The sequence below is a fragment of the Pimephales promelas genome, chromosome 12 (genome assembly GCF_988280905.1).
Source record: "Pimephales promelas chromosome 12, fPimPro1.hap1.1, whole genome shotgun sequence".
Taxonomy (NCBI): Eukaryota; Metazoa; Chordata; class Actinopteri; order Cypriniformes; family Leuciscidae; genus Pimephales; species Pimephales promelas.
In genome coordinates, this window is record NC_142780.1 from 35945201 (window position 1) to 35968364 (window position 23164).

A 23164-nucleotide genomic window follows, 5' to 3' on the forward strand; every position below is an offset into this window, starting at 1 on the left:
AAAAGTCTGAATTTTAGAATTTTTTCAGCATGTAAATATTTCTGCTGTGCATATGTTGCACTGACTTGTTTACTGTAGTGAAAAAATACATTACTGTAAAATGAAGTTTCAACAGCATGTGTGTGTTTGCAAATATTTCTGTGCATGTGAACAATCTGATGCATATTTTAGTATTATGGCAAGTTAGTATTAAGTTTGATTTTGATAATGCTATGTGTAGTTTCCCTTACGAAAAAGAAGTATATTTCAAGTTCATTTTATGTAGTATACTTAAATAATGTTCAAGTATATTTTAAGTATACATGTATACTAATGTCACTATGTACTAGTAGTAAACTTGTACCGCTTGGGACTAAATTGGCCCACTTTTAGTACATAAAAGTATACGTTAAAGTGTACTATAACTAAGTGTAACAGTAAGTGCACAACTAGTTCATAATTATGTATCTCATGTGTACTGCAAGTGAATTTATGGGTATACTAGTAGTTTACTTTTTTACTGTAATACTTATACAAGTATACTTTGAATACTTAATTATACTTCCCCTTAACTGTCACCCCCCCTTTTTGAGAATGGGGGTTAAATGCACTATTCACACTTAAATTGCCTTGGAATATATACCTAAGTTTGGTCTTGTTTTAAAGAAAACACTCAGCAGATTATTGCTGAAGTGAAAACACTTCAAAAAATGAAAGTATGAAAAAGTTATGGAAGTTTTAATTCACAGTAAATCAAATATACTGTACTATATATTTTTTATTTTATATAAAATATATATTTTTACTCTAAAATTACTATAAAATCAAAGCCATAAATCTAACCAAGTTATGTTCCAAATTTGAAGTTGATATCACAAAAATTGAAGTTCCCATGAGATTTTGTTTAGGCGTAGTACCAAAAATAGCCACCGGGTGCCATTGAATTCCATTGAATTTAGTTGTGTACATTCTGCCTTAATAAATTAATACATTTCTGTCCAAATATCAATTTTTTCACAAAATTTGGAAACTTGAGACTCAGACCTTTCTGACAATATGTGTTTTGTCAAGATTAGAAAAGGTTTTGATCATAAATTATGAAATATAACGATGCCCAAAAGGGGAGGAGCCTCATAAAATAAGTACCGTTTCTATGGTAACGCAACATTCAATTCTAAAATGGTTTTCACAGGATGAATTCTGAGTTTATAAGCTTTCAAATGATACCTAATTTATGATAACTACTAAAATATGTGATATAATAAAAAAAGGCGATAAAAAATATTATTATATTTTAGAGGATAATATATACATATATATTATAATTTTTAGAGGATAATGTTATACTATACTTTTTATTTTTTATTGAAATATACTAGATTATATGTTTTATTATGAACTTTTAGCATAAAAACAGAAGTTTCAATGATTAAAAGTGGGTGCATCAACTTTTTGTGACAAAGGTCAAAACTCCTGTTATGATGCAGATTTTTTTAGGTGCACTCTTGTCATAAATTCATTAATTACTCTTCCTACATAATTTTTAACACAAAACAGGGGTCGAATATTTAATTAGAAGTCTTAGACCTTTCCAAAAATATATAATTTGTCATAATTAGATTAGGATTTAATAGAAATATAGTGAAGTAAAGTTAGGCGTCCCGGTACCGGGACGGTGACAGTTAAGTATTTCTTTATCAAAAGATTGAGTACAAGAACAGGACAAATATACTTGCTTTTCTCTCAGTATAAGTCAAGTACACTTAAGTGTAATTTGAAGTATACTTCTGAGAAGAACAGGAAAAATAAACTGAAAGTATACTTTCTTATTTTTAGTTAAAAAAGAAGTATACTAATGGCACACTTGAATAAACTTCTTTTTCGTAAGGGTTCGGTTGCAGTGCTTTATGGTATTTTGCAGTTTGGGTGTGTGGTTTTGTGAATTGTGCTAAGTATTTTTGATAAAACCAGACTAGTTTGCAAAATTGTGTGTTAGCAATAGGAAAAAAAACTGTAAATTAACATATAAAGCCTTCTTGGCACAAATTAAAAAATATCCATCGATATGCGTGATTTAATTTCTCCCAGGTGGCGCAAGTGCTCGTAAGAAACCTCACAAATTCAATTAAATCTGACCAATACTCAGTGCTCAATAACTCTTCATGCCTGAAGCATTTCCAGTTTCATAGAGAGAAAAGGTCAATATTCATACGCTCTTTATAATATGCACCTTATAGCGAGGATCACACGCGTGGCCCAGTGACGGCTGAATACTGAATGTTTATCTGAAAGAGAAAGAAAGTGTGTGTTTGTGTCTGAGAGAGAGAGAAAGTGTGTTTGTGAGTGAGTGAGAGAGAGTGAGTGTGTGAGAGTTTGTTTATATGTGTGTCTGAGAGAGTGTGTGTGTGTGTGTGTGTGAACATGGACTCACAGCAGAAACCAATAAGACTGCAATCTTTTATTGGCTCTCTCTTTGGGATAATTCCTGTTTTTCTCTCCATGTTTGATTGTTCCTCTCTCTGGTAATTAATCCCTCAGATCCGCCGCTGTCCGCAGGCTCAAAGCTTTATTTTTTCATTACAAACAACAATTAGCAACAATGTAGCATTTTCTGTTTTCTTAGTGGAGAAAACGGAGACTTTTGACTATTGGCACAAATAATCCGGTGCAGTTTTCCTGAGATGATTCTGAGTGACCTCGGCTTAAACACACATTATATTTGCATATGGTTTCACTCAACCTCGTTAATATCCCTCTGGACCTGACTACACAATTTTCTGCTAATTGCCTCGAGGCCAGGTGAGAGAAGCGCTTATCAAATCATTAACCTGAGCTCCAGCACTGCAGTCATTCAATTTCTCTGACACCTTCATAATCATGACAGAACACAAGTTATGAATATGACGGAGGGTTTATTTATGTTTGTAAGTGTTGTTCGCTCAGTTAAGACATTTTGAAAGCAAATATGACATTGTTTGAGATGTTAACCTGTCAGTGTCTTTGTCATGACAACTTGACATTACTAAGACAACACAACCTGTCATAAACATGATTAATGATCAAACTTAAGAAAGCACCTATCTTTATGGGTTAACATTACATTAAACTGATGTCAGGTGGTTGGCTTTGACATTGGCTGCATTGAATTTGTCATTAAAATGTTATAATGGGTAACCGTGCGACGCATTTCAAAATAATCAGCTTGGGATAATTTGGGATTTGATTGGATTGTGAAAAGTTTGCTTTGATGATATTATTGTCTGATATTGTTTTGCGCACCCCTGCAGCCTTGATTTCATCAGCAGAAAAGTCATTTCAGACAGAGGTGGAGAAAGATATTGCACTTTCATGAAAGATTATGAAATTTGTTTTTCCTTTGGAATAACATGCGTTGATTGAATCGTCAGCAATAAGAGCGGGATATTGTGAAGGTAAAGTAAATAGGGATGATTCTTGATTTCATGTTTACATTAAAAAAATGAAGCTATTTTTAAATCAGACTTCAAAATTAATGCTATTCATTGAGGAAATGTTATTCAAACTCAAGCTATCAGATTGTGTGCTTTTACAACCACAAAAAATAATTAAAATGTTCAATCTCAGACTGGCTGGTTGTGTGGCACTAACCAACAAACACATGGCGGATTCACTCGGCAATATTTGACATTGCATTAGTGAAATGAGTTGAGAATGCCAATTCACATTGAACTTCAATAATAATAATAATAACAAATATTAAAAAGGGGCAATCTGGTTGTTGTTCCAGTCAGATGCTGTCCTCATACTTCATTTCTTCAATTTAATTTAATTTAAATTCAAAGTTTTGTGAACCCATGTTTGATTTGAGTATTTGTTGTTCTCTCTGTGATTGCGGATTTATTTTTCATTTACGGTGTACACTTTCCACTTTTTTTGTTAGCAAGCAAGCTCATAAAAACTGCCCTTTCATGATGTGGATGTCAAATTCATACTTATATTCATGTTGACTTTAATATGTTTGTTAATTTGCTAGTTTGTTATTTCATCGAGTGCTCATTTTTATCCCTAAATGCTGATGGCACTTCTGTGAAATTATATATTTTTTTATTAATACAAGGCTCATTGATCTTTTCCAAGAGCTTCATATCTTGTGAAGGCAGGACTGGCTGTGATACGAAGACAATGAGTTTTATGAAATAGAAGAAAGACGTGACTCATTCTTTATGTCTCGTTGTGTAAACCAGAGTAGAGTTGGCAAAAGGTTCAAAGTGGGCTTGACTCCTGGGAAATTGAATTGTCAAAATAGCTAAGAATGAAATACCGTGGGCCAAAATAGTATTTTTGACTCTTTTTTTTTTTGGGCCACACTTGCATTTGGGCCACACATTTGCATTGGATGATATGTTACCAACCAGCATTTGCCAACAAATTGTGCTGTTCTTTTCTCTGAACTAACTCCAATTTTTGACATTTTTTAATAATAGGCATTCAGTTATCATGCAACCCTAACAAGCTCTTTTGTGAAATGTTTGGCTTAAAGTGAGGGTGAATCTTATAGAACAAGACACATTTCATTCCAAAATGTAAATATAAAAAGTGTATTTTCTAAAAGTAAAAAAGAAAAGAAAATACGACAATAATACATTTTATTTTATTGCATTTTATTTTATTGCATTGCATTTTAAAGCATTGCATTGTATTTTAATGCATTTTAATGCATTGCATTGTATTTTAATGCATTTATTTTATTGCATTGCATTGCATTTTAATGCATTTTAATGCATTGCATTTTAATGCATTTATTTTATTACATTGCATTGCATTTTAATGCATTGCATTGTATTTTAATGCATTTTAATGCATTGCATTATATTTTAATGCATTGCATTTTAATACATTTATTGCATTGCATTGCATTGTATTTTAATGCATTTTAATGGATTGCATTGTATTTTATTGCATTGCATTTTAATGCATTTTATTACATTGCATTGCATGAATCTTCACACTGCTTTCTGTCCGTATAAGTGATACTCTCTCTTCTCGTGCAGGTTAACAGGATTCCAGGTGCCAGCTCCTGTCACAAGTACCGGATCCATTTTTTCCTTGCGTCTTACCAGTGACTTTGCTGTAAGCGCCCATGGATTTAAAATATATTATGAAGGTAAGGAATAAAACACAGCCTTTAATTTTCTCTGCTGTTTATCATGGCTTTGAGTTTGGAGATGCATAATGCTCACTGTAGCGGTCAATTGAAGGTTTATTCATCTCACAAGTGTTTGACAGCAGGCAGTGGGCGTTCAGATAGAAAAAATGAAAAGCAATATATTCATTCCTTAATACTCTAATAATAACTATTATTAAAGGGAATGAATCCCCCTCCCCCAAAGTACTCTGTATAGTGTTAGACTAGGTCTCTTGCACAAAAGCAGTCATATTCGTTTTGGAGTCTCATTCGTTAACATTAGTTATGAACCGACAAAAAGCAATGTATTTATTTATTTATTGTTAATGTTAGTTCAAAAAATAATTGCATAGTACTGCTGTAGGATCTCTATGTAAATGATCTCTGTTTTGATTGGCGCATATACTCTTTGCATGTAAAATGAGTAAAAATGCAAAAGCCATTTAACTTTGGCTGATGTGTTTCACAAAGGCATGTGAAGATTTGATGAATGAAGGTTTAATTTGAGGACTTGTTGTGTAGTTGTGGTATTATCTGCCTTGTGTAGTTTCAGTTCCCTGTGTGGCTTGCTAAGGCGAATTTTGGTTGTGTTCTGACTGATTGCAAATTCATTGTCCAGGCTGTTAATTTACCAGTGCATTTTGGGTGGTTTTGGATGATTGCTAATTCAATCGCTCTGGCTGTTGACTTGCTAGGGAATTGTTGTAGTTGTGATTTCTGAAAGCTAGATTGTGCATCAGACTATTCAGGCAAGGAAAAGCAAGACTTCCCTTATGCGAACCCTATAAAATGCTGTCTGTCTCTGGTCAGCCTAGTTTTGGATCACTTCTTCAGCCCAAAAGGTTATATTTAATTTCTGAGCAGATGTTGTGCTTCACCATCAAGTTTATTTCAGGCTCTGGCTCTGATTGGTTGGGTTTGTAAGCGTGTGGGTCATCTATATCTTTATGTGCTGCTACCAAATAATCCGGAGTGAAAATACTTCATGTAAACGCCTTACTTTATCTGATTGAGCTCGATCCGAATCGAAAGAGGTGGTTTATTCCTTTTCTAATCCGATCGAGAGAACATGTAAACACTTGATCGGATTTTACCCGAAACTGAAAGCACTTTGTGTGCAATGACGTAGAAATAGCGTTGTGACGCGCTGTTAATGTTCCTGTTGTATAAATGAGTGATGAACATCACGGCACAAGGGTTCATATGCCCATCGTCTCTAAATTATGAGCAGAAATGGATAAATATTAAGTCTGCTGTTTAAAACAAATGAAGAACCAATGTAGGCGATGGTTATTATGTGCAAACAGCGGGACACTGTGAATATGTGCAGTGAGCGCACGTCAAAAAATATATTTTCCGATTTGAGTCTTTTGACACACGAAAAATTTGAATATTGTCCCAAAGTTCAGTAATTCAACTTAAAAGACGAAACTAATATATTATATAGACTCATTACATGCAAAGTGTTTTTTTTAAGCCTTTATTTGTTATAATAGTTTACAGATATGAAAACCTTTTTACAATATTCTAATTTTGAATTTGGGGTTGTCATATCTGTAATCCATAATCATCAAAATTGCAACAAATAAAGGCTTGAAATATCTCACTTTGCATGTAATGAGTCTATATAATATATTAGTGTCACCTTTTAAGTTGAATTACTGAAATAAATGAACTTTAGCACGAGTTTCACCTGTATAAACGATCACATGTTCAGCGTTCACATTCGGATTCATCAGTCAGAATGTATTCAGTCCGATGGATAGCCAGTGATTGTGATTTGTCATCTTCCATCCCTCTCTCCACCTGTTTTCCTCCTGACCTGACCACAGCATGCCTCCCATCTGCTGCTTCTTTACAGTCTGAATTATTCAGTCCCGTTGACCAGCCTGGGCTTTGGCGCACGCTTTTGTGTTTAATGTGCTTCTGAATTTTATGGGTTTTGGAATATTAATCCTGGAGGTTATTGCACTCCAGAGAGCCTGGGATTCCCAGTGAATTCACAATGACTTTATCTCATTGTCATTCATCTCCATTGATTTATGTACGTAATTGAAGTGTTTGAGGCTCTTTTAAGTCTGATTTAGAGCATTATCATGAAGAGATAGACTTTGCTAGTTGGCTCCTGTGAATTTTACTGGTAAAATCTGTTTGGGTCCCAACATGGGTTAATGAATCAAAAGAGCCCACAATGGTCAATGTGATGTTTTGCCACTTTTTGTAGGGTTTTATAGATAGTCAATAGGGTATTTTGGCTGTTTGACATTCTTGGGGATCTATAGCTCCCGACATGGGTTTATGAGTGAAAAGAGCCCACAATGGTCACTATGATGTTATTTGAAAAGTGTTATAGATAGTAAATAAGGTATTTTGAATAGTTTATGGGTGTTTGTGCCCAATTCTGTTTGGTATACTTGGAGATCTATATCTCCCAACATGGGTTAATGAGTGAAAAAAGCCCACTATAGTGTTTTGGCATTGGGTTTGAAGGTTGTTCTATATAGTTAATGTGGTATTTTGCATGGTTTATGGCTGGTCTTTTTGATATTCTTGGGGATCTATAGCTCCCAACATGGGTTAATGAGTGAAAAAAGCCAAAAATCGTCTCTATGGTGTTTTGCCATTGGGTTTGAAAGGTGTTCTAGATAGTTAATATGGTATTTTGGATGGTTTCTGGCTGGTCTTTTTGATATTCTTGGAGATCTATAGGTCTTAAGATGGGCCAGTGAATTAAAAGAGCCCACCTATGATATTTTGGCATGGTTTGAAGGGTCCTCGAGATGGTTTCTAGAGTATTTCGGATGGTTTCTAGGTGTTTGCTTTTAAGAAACTGTTATATTCTTGGGGATCTATAGCTCCCAATATGGGTTAATGAGTGAAAAAAGCCCACTATGGTGTTTTGGCATTGGGTTTGTAGGGTGTTCTATATAGTTAATGTGGTATTTTGCATGGTTTATGGCTGGTCTTTTTGATATTCTTGGGGATCTATAGCTCCCAACATGGGTTAATGAGTGAAAAAAGCCCACTATAGTGTTTTGGCATTGGGTTTGACGGTTGTTTTATATAGTTAATGTGGTATTTTGCATGGTTTATGGCTGGTCTTTTTGATATTCTTGGGGATCTATAGCTCCCAACATGGGTTAATGAGTGAAAAAAGCCAAAAATCGTCTCTATGGTGTTTTGCCATTGGGTTTGAAAGGTGTTCTAGATAATTAATATGGTATTTTGGATGGTTTATGGCTGGTCTTTTTGATATTCTTGGAGATCTATAGGTCTTAAGATGGGCCAGTGAATTAAAAGACCCCACCTATGATATTTTGGCATGGTTTGAAGGGTCCTCGAGATGGTTTCTAGAGTATTTCGGATGGTTTCTAGGTGTTTGCTTTTAAGAAACTGTTATATTCTTGGGGATCTATAGCTCCCAATATGGGTTTATGAGTGAAAAGAACCCACAATGGTTACTATGATGTTTTGGTGTGGTTCGAAGGATGTTCTAGATGGTAAATAGGGTATTTTGAATAGTTTATGGGTGTTTGCCCCCAATTTTCTTTTATATTCTTGGGGATCTATAGCTCCCAACATGGGTTTATGAGTGAAAAGAGCCCACAATGGTCACTATGATGTTGTTCGTAAAGTGTTATAGATAGTTAATTGGGTATTATGAATAGTTTAAACTTTATGGGTGTTTGTGCCCAATTCTCTTTGATATTCTTTGGGATCTGTAGCTCCCAACATGGGTTAATGAGTGAAAAAAGGCCCACAATGCTCTCTATGGTGTTTTGCCGTTGGGTTTGAAGGGTGTTCTAGATAGTTAATATGGTATTTTGGATGGTTTATGGTTGGTCTTTTTGATATTCTTGGGGATCTATAGCTTCCAACATGGGTTAATAAGTGAAAAAAGGTCCACAATGGTCTCTATGATGTTTTGGTGTGGTTTGTAGGGTGTTCTAGATAGTTAATATGGTATTTTGAATGGTTTATGGTTGGTCTTTTTGATATTCTTGGGGATCTATAGCTCCCAACATGGGTTAATAAGTGAAAAAAGGTCCACAATGGTCTCTATGATGTTTTGGTGTGGTTTGTAGGGTGTTTTAGATAGTTAATATGGTATTTTGGATGGTTTATGGTTGGTCTTTTCGATATTCTTGGGGATCTATAGCTCCCAACATGGGTTAATAAGTGAAAAAAGGCCCACAATGGTCTCTATGATGTTTTGGTGTGGTTTGTAGGGTGTTTTAGATGGTTAATATGGTATTTTGGATGGTTTATGGTTGGTCTTTTTGATATTCTTGGGGATCTATAGCTCCCAACATGGGTTAATAAGTGAAAAAAGGTCCACAATGGTCTCTATGGTGTTTTGGTGTGGTTTGTAGGGTGTTTTAGATAGTTAATATGGTATTTTGGATGGTTTATGGTTGGTCTTTTTGATATTCTTGGGGATCTATAGCTCCCAACATGGGTTAATAAGTGAAAAAAGGCCCACAATGGTCTCCATGATGTTTTGGTGTGGTTTGTAGGGTGTTTTAGATAGTTAATAAGGTATTTTGAATAGTTTATGGGTGTTTGTGCCCAATTCTCTTGGAGATCTTCAGATGATGCATGTTCTGAATCAACCAATGATACATTTCTATATATCATAATAATTATGTGCACAACTTGAACTAATTACTTCAACAAGCTCATTGTTTCTGCCTTAAATTAATTCATTGTTAGTAAATTGCGTACAGTATGTACTTGGACACAGTCTCCTCTGATAACACAGATCTCTCTAATTGTAATGTGGACTCGTGCATTTTCTGTAAAGCCGCTTTAAAACGACACGTATTGTGAAAAGCGCTATACAAATAAATGTAAATTGAATTGAATTGATCCACCAGGTGAAATTGTAGGTCCAGGCAAAAGCACACCTCATCTAGACTAGCCCTGTAATTTCAGGGTTATGAGTCCTAGCAAGCAGCAATAACAAGGGTTCGGTTCGTGTCGAATGGTTTTAATGTGCTGGTGATTCAACATTTATGAGAGAGAGATGGACACACACACAGGGGAAAAGAAATCTCATTTTGGTTCCTGTCAGTTTTCCGTCACGTCGAAACAGCCAAAACCAAGTTTGACAGTCAGTGCGTGCGCTTTGATTAATGTGTCTATCGCCATCCGGTACGAGTCAGCTTCTGAGTGTAGAGTTAGATGCGAAACCTCAACCTTTCTGTCTGCCCTTCAACTGAATGCCAATGGCTTTGGAAATACCATATGTCATGATCAACATGCTAATGCTCGCTCATCACAGCATGCATTAACAGTTTTCCCTGCAAAGCCTCTGGTCATCTAAATGCTAGGACTGGCCAACACATTGATTCAGAAACGTTTGCTGGGAATGCCTAAAGAGCTCTCGTTTATGGAAATGAGAGCAAAATGGAAACGCAGCAGAAATGGCAGCACTCTTTGTCTTTTTTGCGCAACCTTTGGCAAATAAATTTGCTTCCCGTGGCATATTGCATCGTAATGTCTCGGAAACACGTTGCGGTCTTTGGTGGCCCGTGAAATCTGCGTGTCGTCGGGTTCCTGGTGGCCGTCCCTGTGGATTCTCTGAAGGTTTTTGGACGTGTTTGCTGATGGGCTCGAATGCAAAAGCAGCAGTAATTCTCAATGCACCCAGAATTGTGACAGCCTCCCAGGGAAAGATTGCCGTGTGCTGAAATGTGCTCAGCCTCACAATATAGACGCGCTGACAAACTTGCATCATCTTCAAGGGCAGCGAAGTCATGTGATGTGTAGAGGGATGAATGGCTCATCTCCTGGGATCACCCTGTGGTAATTACCTCAGCGGTTTACCCACTATATCCTCAGCACTTAGTCCAGACATATGAATGTACACCATTATACCTGAAAATAGATATTTAAGGTCAACTGTGTAAAGTCTGCAGCATTGCAAAAATAAGAACAGATTTAAACCGTTTCAATTTAAACAGATCAATCCCTAAACTCACGGGATTGGTTGAGCTAGTGTTGGTAAAGATATTTATTAGTGCTGGGCAATGATTAATCGCATCCAAAATTTTGTGTTTACATAATATATGTGCGTGTGCTGTGTATATACACACACATGCATGTATATAGTTAAGAAAAATGTGTTAATATTTATATATATATATATATATATATATTTACAGTATACACATGCAAATATTTCTTAAATATATATGTGCATATGTGTGTATTTATATATACAAAACAATTATACACAGTACAATGTACATAGGTTAAACACAAACTTTTTTTTTTTTTTTTTTTTGGCCCGCCACCACCCCAACTCTTTGGAGGACAACTTTATTTTTAATACAGCAAGGAAAAAAAAAAGTTTGTACAAAGTACATTAAATACAAACTTTTATTTTTGGTGCGATTAATTGCTGCCCAGCATTAATATTTATATCTTTAATCTATGCTTTGTCTTGTATAGGTTTATATATTTGAGCTAAATGTACGTTTTTGTGTATTTTACTTTGCTAAATTTCTCAATTAGAGCTTGTTTCGCGACCTATCATTGCATTAAATGGTAACTATAGCAACCAATACTTATTTTAAAGGCTTGAGATTTGAGGGTAAATCAGGCATAATGGCGGTTCTCTTTTCTCTCAGATGATTTGAAATAAAAGTGTCCTTATAGTGTTTCTGCTGGTCTTTTCACAGGCTCTTTGGGAGCTATTATGAACATCTCCAGTAAGCACAAGTGGGATCGAAATAGCAGCCATTTCTCATAAGAAGAGAGCTTCAGTTTTCAGTGACATCTATCTGAGCGGTTTCTGAGGGAAAGGAATATCCCAGGTTCAATGCAAGCTAAGCTGATGATCGCCACTGGAAATAATGCAGAATCTTTATTTTATTTTTAAAGCACTTATTTGATTTTTCTGGATTTTATTGTGCATATACACTCACGTAAAGAACACTTGGGAACACCACACTAATACTGTGTTTGACCCCCTTTCGCCTTCAGAACGCCTTAATTGTGGCATTGATTCAACAAGGTGCTGAAAGCATTCTTTACAAATGTTGGCCCATATTGATATTGTAGTGCCCAATTGGCACTAAGGGGCCTAAAGTGTGCCAAGAAAACCACCAGCCGGCACAGTGGTAACAAGGCATGATGGATCCATGTTCTCATTCTGTTTACGACTCTACCATCTGAATGTCTCAACAGAAATCGAGACTCATCAGTCTGGACCAGGCAACATTTCTCCAGTCTTCAACGGTCCAGTTTTGGTGAGCTCTTGCAAATTGTGGCCTCTTTTTCCTATTTGTAGTGGAGATGAGTGGTACCCGGTGGGGTCTTCTGCTGTTGTAGCCCATCCGCCTCAAGGTTGTGTGTGTCGTCTGCATACCTCGGTTGTAACGAGTGGTTATTTCAGTCAAAGTTGCTCTTCTATTGGCCCATTCTCCTCTGACCTCTAGCATCAACAAGGCATTTTCGCCCACAGAACATTTTTCTTTGTAAACCCTAGAAATGGTTGTGTGTGAAAATCCCAGTAACTGAGCAGATTGTGAAATACTCAGACACCAACAACCATGCCACGCTCAAAATTGCTTAAATCACCTTTCTTTCCCATTCTGACATTCAGTGTGGAGTTCTGGGGATTGTCTTGACCCGGACCACACCCCTAAATGCATTGAAGCAACTGCCATGTGATTGGTTGATTAGCCCTCTGATGGTCTTCCTTTATGAGTCACGTCCTGGGCCTTCCCGGTCAGAAGTGACCGGAGGCCTAAAAATGAAACTTCTTCCATCCCAGTAAAACCAATGCAATTTATTTTTGTTCTAAAATATTTATTCTTTTTAATTTAGTATTTTGAGACAATTTGATTGAATTTAATAATATTTATGCAATATTTTTGGTCTATTTTTTCTAATGGTAATATTATATATTTCTATATAAATATATATATATATATATATATATATATATAATTTTTTTTATTTATTAATGAAGTTTTTTTGTTTAATATAGAGTCTAAGCCTTCAGAAAAAAATAGTTTTTGAAGAAAATTAGCACCATCTGGTTACAGTATAGAGAAAAAGCATACAATCATGGTGTAACCACTAGATGGCATGTACAGCTCTCTATGGAGAGGCATGTGAATTCCCCAGCTGTTTATGAACACATTTTTTTTTGGTGGATTTGAATATATAATTGAAACAATCTCAAAAACTATTTCTTATTAAAAAATTGTAAAAATGATTGTGATTTTTTGTGTTTTTGTCAATTCCCCATTCATTTCCTATGGGGGTCATTTTTGACCAAAGACCAAAATCGTGACTAATTTTTTTACGACCACTTAGCATGCTCGGATCATGACCTCAATTTTTATTCGTATTCACATACCAAATGCCAAAAAAGTCACCAAGTATCATAACCTTCCGATAAGGCTGTGATTTTTAATAATTCAAAACAGAAAATTATTCGATCAGAAGTGACCGAGGACCATCAGAGGGTTAGATAATTGCATTAATGAGAAATTGAACAGGTGTTCCTAATAATCCTTTAGGTGAGTGTACATGCACATAAAAAGTCATCCTAATGCCTTTTAGCAGTTGGACTACATGTTATGTTAACTCATAATGTGGTGTAAATTCTTTTAAAACTATGTGTATTTTGATGGATTAGACTTTCTTTGCAAGTGCATTAGTGTACACATGCATTTTTTTGTTTTCTCAAACTGAGACTCTCATTTTGTGTGCAAATGAACAGCAGGTCATAGATCCCGCATTGGGCTTAAGTTGTATTGATCCTGTAGCATTAGTGGATACGCTGTCAGCATCAGACAGGCCAGTGCTTCCACAGGCGTGTACCTGTCATGCAGATCACCCAACAACATTCATTATGACGGAGAGATGTTATTTGTCGCTGGTGGTGAAGCCCGTGATTGGTTGTGACAGGCCACATGCCATGTTTATGTTGGTGTTTATTGAGGAAGCTGTCATGTTTAGCGATGGCAGGTAAAACGGCAGCGTCTCCATAAAGCGGATGAGTTTTGCGAAGACCGCCGTGGTTGATGTGAAGGTAAACGCAGGAGGATTGAGCAACCCAAATCTCAGAGGTTTCTTACAAAGATGTCTGTGGAGTGAGTGACACTTCAATGAAACGCAGTGACCGTTCGTGTTTGTCAAGATGAAACAGGTATTAGGAAAGTGAATAACGTCATTTATGATTTAACATGAGGATGTTTTATTGTCGTGGTTCTCACAGGTCTTACTGATGGGTCATGGAGAGTAAAATAGGCTTATTATGGGAAAGCATTTTTCCATTTCATTTGTTGCGTCCAGTCAACCTCTACTTTGGTATTTTGGCACAAATTCATTTGTCACTAGGTAGAATGAGACTGATGCCAACATGAACAGGTTGCTCGACATCCTCTCATCCTACGCAAACTGTAAAGGAAACCTGACCCAGACTAAACTAGATCTGAATATAGAGCATCAACCATCGAAAGCCACTTGTGTTCGTCACGTTTATTGTTGAGCTTATGCGATGGATGGATGGATGGATGAATAGAGAGATAGAATAAAAGATGAACTGATGAACAGACGGATGGACGGACGGATGAATGGATGAATAGATAGATAAAATAAAAGACAGACCGATAGATGAATGAATAGATGGATGGATGGATGGATGGATGGATAGAATAAAGAATGGATTGATGGATGGATGGCTGGATAGATGAATGGAATAAAAGATGGACGGATGGATGGATGGACGGATGGATGGATGGATAGAATAAAAGATGGATAGATGGATGGATGGACGGACAGACAGACAGACAGACGGATGGATGGATGGATGAATCGATAGAATAAAAGATGGACGGATGGATGGATGGATAGAGGGACAGATGGATGAATGGATGGATGGACGGATGGATGGATGGATGGATAGAGGGACAGATGGATGAATGGATGGATGGACGGATGGATGGATGGATGGATGGATGGATGGATGGACAGACAGATGGATGGATAGATAGATAGATAGATAGATAGATAGATAGATAGATAGAATAAAAGATGGATAGATGGATGGATGGATGGAGGGAGGGACAGATGGATGAATGGATGGATGGATGGACGGATAGAATAAAAGATGGATAGATGGATGGATGGATGATTAAAGGATGGATGGATGGACAGATCAATGGATGATTGGAAGATTAATGGATGGATGATTAATGGATGGATGGAGGGATAGATGGATGGAGGGATAGATGGATGGATGAATAGATAGATAGATAGATAGATAGATAGATAGATAGATAGATAGATAGATAGATAGATAGATAGATAGATAGATAGATAGATGGATAGATGGATAGATGGATAGATATAATAAAGGATGGATGGATGGATGGATGGATGGATGGATGGAGGGACAGATGGATGAATGGATGGATGGATGGACGGACGGATAGAATAAAAGATGGATGGATGGATGGATGATTAAAGGATGGATGGATGGACAGATCAATGGATGATTGGAAGATTAATGGATGGATGATTAATGGATGGAGGGACAGATGGATGGATGGAGGGATAGATGGATGGATGAATAGATAGATAGATAGATAGATAGATAGATAGATAGATAGATAGATAGATAGATAGATAGATAGATAGATAGATAGATAGATAGATAGATAGATAGATAGATAGATAGATAGATAGATGGATAGATAGATAGATGGATGGATAGATAGATAGAATAAAGGATGGATGAATGGATGGATGGATGGACGGACGGACGGACAGATGGATGGATGGATGAATCGATAGAATAAAAGATGGACGGATGGATGGATGGATAGAACAATAGATAGATAGACAGAATGATCATCAATGGACTTTGTATTTCCACAATCACAGCTCTCGAGTGTCGTTGAGAAGGAACGTTCTTCTTCTGAAAGTAATTTCCGTCTGGTAAAGTCTCGTGTGTGTCCATCAGTCAGAGCTCAATCACACACACGCTTCATCACGTCTCTGTTTGTGTTATTTCGTTTTTCCACCTGCTGAGGGACCAGGTTTGTAATTGCTTCTTTAGAAACGGGGAGAAAAATAAATAATCCCGTCTCAAAGGTAAAACCTCAACACACTTTCTGTTCCGATCCGCACTCGCTTCCACTCCGGGCCGTTTATTTGACCGTCATAATACAAAAAGCCACAGCGTCCAACCTGTCGTAATGAACAGAGAATGCCTCCGAATCACAGGCGTAAAGCTCAGCGGGACGAGCGAGGAGATGAGCTGATGGAAGCGGCGTGTTCATATGCAGAAACGTGAGCGTATTTGATCAACTTCAAGTGCCATCGTTTAAGAAGAAAACCCAAATGGGAAACGTGTTTGTGCGACGCGTTGGTGCCAGGGGTCACGAACTGTTGTTAAAGCTGAATTAAGAAAAGTAGGATCTGTCTCGTTGAGTGACGTGGAGATAATGGTCTTGCTGGTGGGAAGTGATGAGGGCTTTAAGATGCTTTAAGAGCACAGAGTGAGATGAAATGAATGGTTCGCTGACTCTCTACCACTGAGCAAATGCTCTAGCTCACGCTCAAGTAGTAATTCTGCACGTCTGCTGGTTTTACAGGGTCACTTATTTATTCTTCTATAATTATAATGCAAAAGCACATTAGTGGAATGCATTAAAGTGCATCTAATGTACAACTAGAAGGACCTTTTAAAAGACATTCGTTGTGTTGTTCACATGCTGTGCGGATGCCATTATATGCACTTTCTGTCTGGATGACATTGATTTATGGTGTAATTTCCCATAATGCAGTTTTCTGTTACCAAACTTTCATTTCTGGTGCTGACAGAAATCTGAACAGGTTAATGTTCGTGTCATGTGATGATTTTTTATTTTTTTTTGTAAGGTGTTTGTTTGTATGGATGCATCATCTATTCTGCATTTTACATTACTATACTTTGTTCTATTATATTTTGTTAATAATAATACTTTTTCATCATCAAAGACAGATTGCATAGATCAAAAGTGACATTATAGACATTTGTGATGTTACAAAAGATTTTAATTCCTTTAAACTTTAAATTCCTCAATGATAAAATGTATCAGTTTTCAATGGAAGCTTGTTTCTGCCACAGAATGATACATTTCAAAAGATAATCGTGACTTTTTATCTCACAATTCTGACTTTATAACATGCAGTTCAGACTTACGTCTCACAAGGCAATATAAATTGTCAATGCATATAAATCAATGCATTGATATTTACTTTTGATACTTAAGTACTTTTAAAAACCAGTACTTCTGTACTTTTACTCAAGTAAAAATCAGCTTTACATCTTTTACTTGAAACAGAGCAATATGTGACCAGTATATCTGTACTGTAAAAGTATAGTGGAAGTACTCGTTATTGTCAAATGTCAATGCATTGTTTTATTATTCTTACATTGTTGTATGTGTAATAGGTTACAGTACCGTATGCCTCTGAAAACACCTGCCAATGTATCTGGAATTAAGAGCTTTTAGAACTGAATTGACAAAAAAAGATCATAATCATCTTTATTTTTTAAATCTAAAACCCCAGTACACATCTACAGTATTCATGCACATTTGAATCGAGTGGTCCGTAGAAATCCAGCCAAAAGCAAAAGTGCTGAACAAACCAATAGGCTGCAAAAAAACTGTGATCTAAATCACGTTTTCCATCTCCTGATTGATGCTACAACTGTCTACTCAAGGACCTGGACAGAAATGTAGTGAAGTTAAAGTCAAAGTTTCCAGAAAAAGACAATACTCACGTAAAGTACACATTCTCAAAGTACAGTACTCAAGTAAATGTGCGTCTACATCTGAGTTGTGCATCTCTGTCTGTCTTCAGAACTACAAAGCAGTTCTTGTGGGAATCCCGGCGTTCCTGCCAAAGGAGTCCTGAACGGATCCAGCTTTAACGTGGGAGACCGAATCCGGTACCACTGTGTGTCGGGATACACACTCGACGGCCACGCTCAGCTCACCTGTGTCACCAGCACGTCTAATGTGGCCGTGTGGGACTTCCCCATCCCCATCTGCAGAGGTGAGAGCGTCGCTTGATTCTGCGAGACTCTGAATGTCAGTGCATTAGATGATTAAATATCAAAGCAATTTCTGGAATCAAATGATGATCGAGCTCTTCTCAGAACTATGTGTGTTTTTGTAATGACATTTAACTTTAAAGGGCTGAGTGATTATAGCTAAATCAATATTTAAATATATCTTGATGATTATGTACATGCTCTGAAATTATTCTTTTTTTTTCAATCAGGACCCATCATTTAAAAATAAAACACACTTTCCCAAGTAGATGCAAAATGCAGTAAAATTATGTTTTTGTCTAAATTAATACAAGGAACGTTTAATTTTCGTTTTTTTATTAAATCATTTTGTATTAATCTTTTTTATTACATTTTTATATGGATAAATATATAATAATACCTTATAGTCAACAGATTAAATTTAAAACAACAATTAATGATCATGCTGTCAAAATCAAGTTTGTGTTTATATAATGTGTGTGTGTGTGTGTGTGTGTGTGTGTATTTATATAACACACACACATATATATATATATATATATGTGTGTGTGTGTGTGTGTGTGCACTCTAAAAAATGCTGGGTTGTTTTAACCCAATTTTGGGTCAAATATGGACAAACTCAAACATTGGGTTAAAAATGTAATTTAAAAATGTAACCCAATGGCTGGGTTTGTCCATATTTGACCCAAAATTGGGTTAAAACAACCCAGCATTTTTTAGAGTGCACACACACACACACACACACACACACACACACACACACACACACACACACACACACACACACACACACACACATTATATAAACACAAACTTGAAAACTGTAAGATGTGAATAACCGATTTGACAGCCCTATCAATATAATATAATTAATATAATATATATTTTTTTTAAAAATCACTCACAATTAATTGAAACACAGCTTAAACTAATTCACAAAAATGAATCAAACTTCCCATGTTTTAAATCAGAGACATATCTGTCTGGACCTGAAACTAAAATCATCGCTAATATATGGTTTTATTGAATATTTAGGCCAGTGTTTTGGTGATTTGGTGATTTGTTGAGTGTGAAATTAAACTTTGTGCCCACCAGCCACTTATATTTTTACCTGCAACTTTTTCTGGAATTACAATTTATTAAAAAAAAAGCATATTTTGAATTGCTTCAATACATCATTTTTTATTATTAATACATATTTTTTATTAATATAGGCAAATAAAAAAGCCAGTGAGACCATGGTAGAATTGTGTTTGGTCAGTTCGGTCATATTCTACGGTAATTGTAAGCCTAGATGTTTAATGAACAAAACAAATCTAAATTAAAGTGTCACTTTAGTCTTCCTCATCATCTTCCTCCTCAGACGTCGGAGTCGGGATCAGAGTCTTCAATGGGGGGAACTCGTTTCTCTGAAATACTGAAGCCTACATACAGGCATACAGTGCTGAGGCTTGCTCGCACGCTATTGGCTGGTCAGTGGGAACTGCACGAACCAATGGCAGAGCGGCGTGACTGTGCGAAACCAGAGCCGTTAAATATGTTTTTCAGCATCTCAGTTTTTGCCAAACGGATATAAATCACCGAAATGAACAGATTGGCTGTGAGCTGCATTTCATTGATGCATTATAGTCCGTCACGTCTATTGCGATCTCGAAACTCCGGCCAGTTGATAATGTCTAGAATATCAAAATTCAGCACCTAAACTCCTATCCTAATACAATCCTTACAAATACTATATTTGAATGCATTTCTCTGAAGTGTTTTGCATGTGCTGTCTCTCTTATAAATGCCACTTGCTGTGATATTTTATTATGCAATGCCATGACTTTCAGACATGAAGTAGGAATGCTTTAAGTGTACAAACACATTTTTCAGGGTGCAGACTCGGTGTTGTTTCGCTAGTTTGCTGTAAGCCCAGAAAACTCCGGCTTTGGCTTTGATAAATGCAGCTTTTATATTATTCTGTTATGTTGAATTTAAAATTTTTTTTACTTGTATTGTTCTTAAAATTCTCTGTGCTTCTCATTTGTCTGGCTGGGACTGCGTTAGATATGGAGATTTATGAAGCGTTCTGCTGTAGATTCCTGCAGTTCTTGTACATTAGTCTCCTTTCGCACGGCACAATCAAACGCCAGTCGGCCCAGTGGGAAAAGCCTTGGAAATACAGTTAATAATGTAGGTGTTGCTTTAATTATCAGCGCGAGAATCTTTGATGTGCACTCAGGTATTGTGGGTAGCGTTTTACATTTTAGATTTGCATGAAAACAGAATATGCTGGATCCCTTGGATATGTGAAAAATGAGCTCTGCTATATCGTTTGTGCTTGATGAAAGATGAACATGGCTCAAAACTCACTTTTTGTATGGAAAAGGCCTCATTAAGAAGCGTTTTAACCAGCAAACATGTTTGATGTATTATAGCCTCTCATCTTCTTATTAGTTTTGCTTCAGTGGCTTCTGGCTGGATGAATGAAGACAGAGACAGCATTCGTGACTCGCCGTTTAGGTTACGAAACCCTGTTTAATTGGCTTGAAGTCAAACTGGTTCAACTCTTTGATTCGAGTAAACTTGGAAGTTGCTAACAAATAACTCTATCCATCCATCCATCATCCATCCATCCATCCATCATCCATCCATCCATCCATCCATCCATCCATCCATCCATCCATCTATCGTTCTATCCGTCTCTCTATCTATCCATCCATCCATCCATCCATCCATCCATCCATCCATCCATCCATCCATCTATCGTTCTATCCGTCTCTCTATCTATCCATCCATCCATCCATCCATCCATCTATCGTTCTATCCATCTGTCTATCCATCCATCCATCCATTCATCTATCGTTCTATCCGTCTCTCTATCCATCCATCCATCCATCCATCCATCCATCCATCTATCGTTCTATCCGTCTCTCTATCTATCCATCCATCCATCCATCCATCCATCTATCGTTCTATCCATCTGTCTATCCATCCATCCATCCATCCATCCATCCATCTATCGTTCTATCCGTCCATCCATCCATCCATCCATCCATCCATCCATCCATCTATCGTTCCATCCATCCATCCATCCATCCATCCATCCATCCATCCATCCATCCATCCATCCATCTATCCATCCATCTATCGTTCCATCCATCCATCCATCCATCCATCCATCCATCCATCCATCCATCCATCCATCCATCCATCCATCCATCCATCCATCCATCCATCCATCCATCCATCTATCGTTCTATCCGTCTGTCTATCCATCCATCCATCCATCCATCCATCCATTCATCCACCCAAAAGCCTGGTTAGTGTGGGCCACTGTATTTTCCAAGCTGTATTTTTTAGTCCCGGTCAATTATATTCGATTGCCTGTTATGTGATTATTTGAATGTAATATCCGTGCCGTTTTGCTGCTTGTAGTTAGTTTAGCTGGTCCATTTGGCAAAGCTGTTGTTCTGTGTCGTATCCTGACGTCCCCAAAACCTGTTTCAATGTGCTATTTTCAGCCGGGATAGTTGCACGGTCGCACTACTTCATCTCACGGTCTAAATGAATGCCTTTTGATTAGTGTTATATCAAATATAACACATGAAAATTGGCCGGGCGTTTATGTGATTCTGGATGATTCACAAGAGAGAATAACTGGTGCCAGTCGTGTCTTTTGGTCTCGTTCAGTGAAACGAAAGACCCGTGGCCTCGTGCTACAGCCAAATCACTCAGACAGGGATGAATCTGTTTATACGTTCTCTGACCCCAGGCTTTTCAGCACATGCTTTTTCATCTTCAGGCGAGTGAAATTGATCCTCTTTGATGAGGATATCTGGGCTTGGAGGCTTGCCCCTTCTGGATGTCGTTAAAGCCAACTATATTGCTCTTAAATGCAAAGCGCAGGGAGAGATGACGCTTGAATGAGTCGGCGGACGACTGCTGTGTGTTCATGCCGGATGAGAGGAAGACCTGTGACAAATCTTCCAAGAATATTAGACCTGTTGGCCGTGTGCATTTCAGAAAATAAATATCCAGTTTTTAGAAACATTAAAGAGGATTTATGTCCTTTTACAGAGTCTTGGTTTTGTGCTCTTCTAGAACAGGTGAGCATGCATTATTCTCCAGTGTTGCGGCTCCTGTTTTCCCAGTCTGTCAGTAACGCTGTTTGTTTCCCGAAACTATGGTCGCAAGTTTACATCGTTATCTGCGTAGTTCAACGAGTCGGTGATTCCCGAAACAAAATCGCAAACAGCATCGCAGAGGTGTGTGTGTGTGAGCGACAGATCTCGTCCTGCGGTTAGAAGCAGAGTTTCATGTTTGCATGACATGTGGTACATTATATGTTGGTATTATTAAATATTAATCATATATGCATACTAAATTATGGTCATATCTGTAATACACACTTTATGGCAATTAAAAGAAAGTTTTAAAAGTGCAAATTAAAAAAAATTACATAATAAATTCAAAATCAATTTGAGTAAATAAAAACAATAAAAATATCCCATCCATGCAGAATTGTCAAAAACATGATTACTGGTATAAGTAAAATTATAAAATGTAAAATAATAAAATAATAAAATGTAAAATAATAATATAAAATGTTTTTTGTTGCAAGCTCACATACTTGATGTCATGTTTTCTCGTGGTTTATTGTTGAGCCTTCAAGTCGTCATGTTGAAATAACCAGTTCCATACCCTTGACACATTTTTTGTTATTATTTCATTTAATTATTTATTTATCTCGTGTATGGGTGTCCCTTATTTTGCCTCACTGAAGGTGGCAACCATACATGTGGACTCAATAAATCCTTATTTTGAGAAAAATAAGCCAGCTGACCTTCAGAACCGGTGTCTTTCATTTAGAACACAAACAAATGTCGTTTATGTCTTTTAGTTTGTCAAGAGATTTAAAGCGAAAAACTGAGAAAAATGAGATCTTCAGATGTCATGTGTGTAATTTA

General features: G+C 36.8%; 1 protein-coding gene across 6 annotated transcripts in view; it reads left to right on the top strand.

Annotated features, from left to right (window-relative positions):
- Positions 1-23164, top strand: part of csmd3a (CUB and Sushi multiple domains 3a) — a 310494-nt gene that overhangs the window by 28222 nt on the left and 259108 nt on the right. For all 6 annotated transcript variants that reach the window (XR_016145833.1, XM_089118090.1, XM_089118092.1 and 3 more), the window contains 2 exons: positions 5010-5122; positions 18020-18214. Coding sequence is in view for 5 of the 6 variants with exons in the window: in XM_089118090.1 (XP_088974216.1) it covers positions 5010-5122; positions 18020-18214 (308 nt within the window). In the remaining variant the exon portion in view is untranslated. The remainder of the gene's footprint in view (positions 1-5009; positions 5123-18019; positions 18215-23164) is intronic.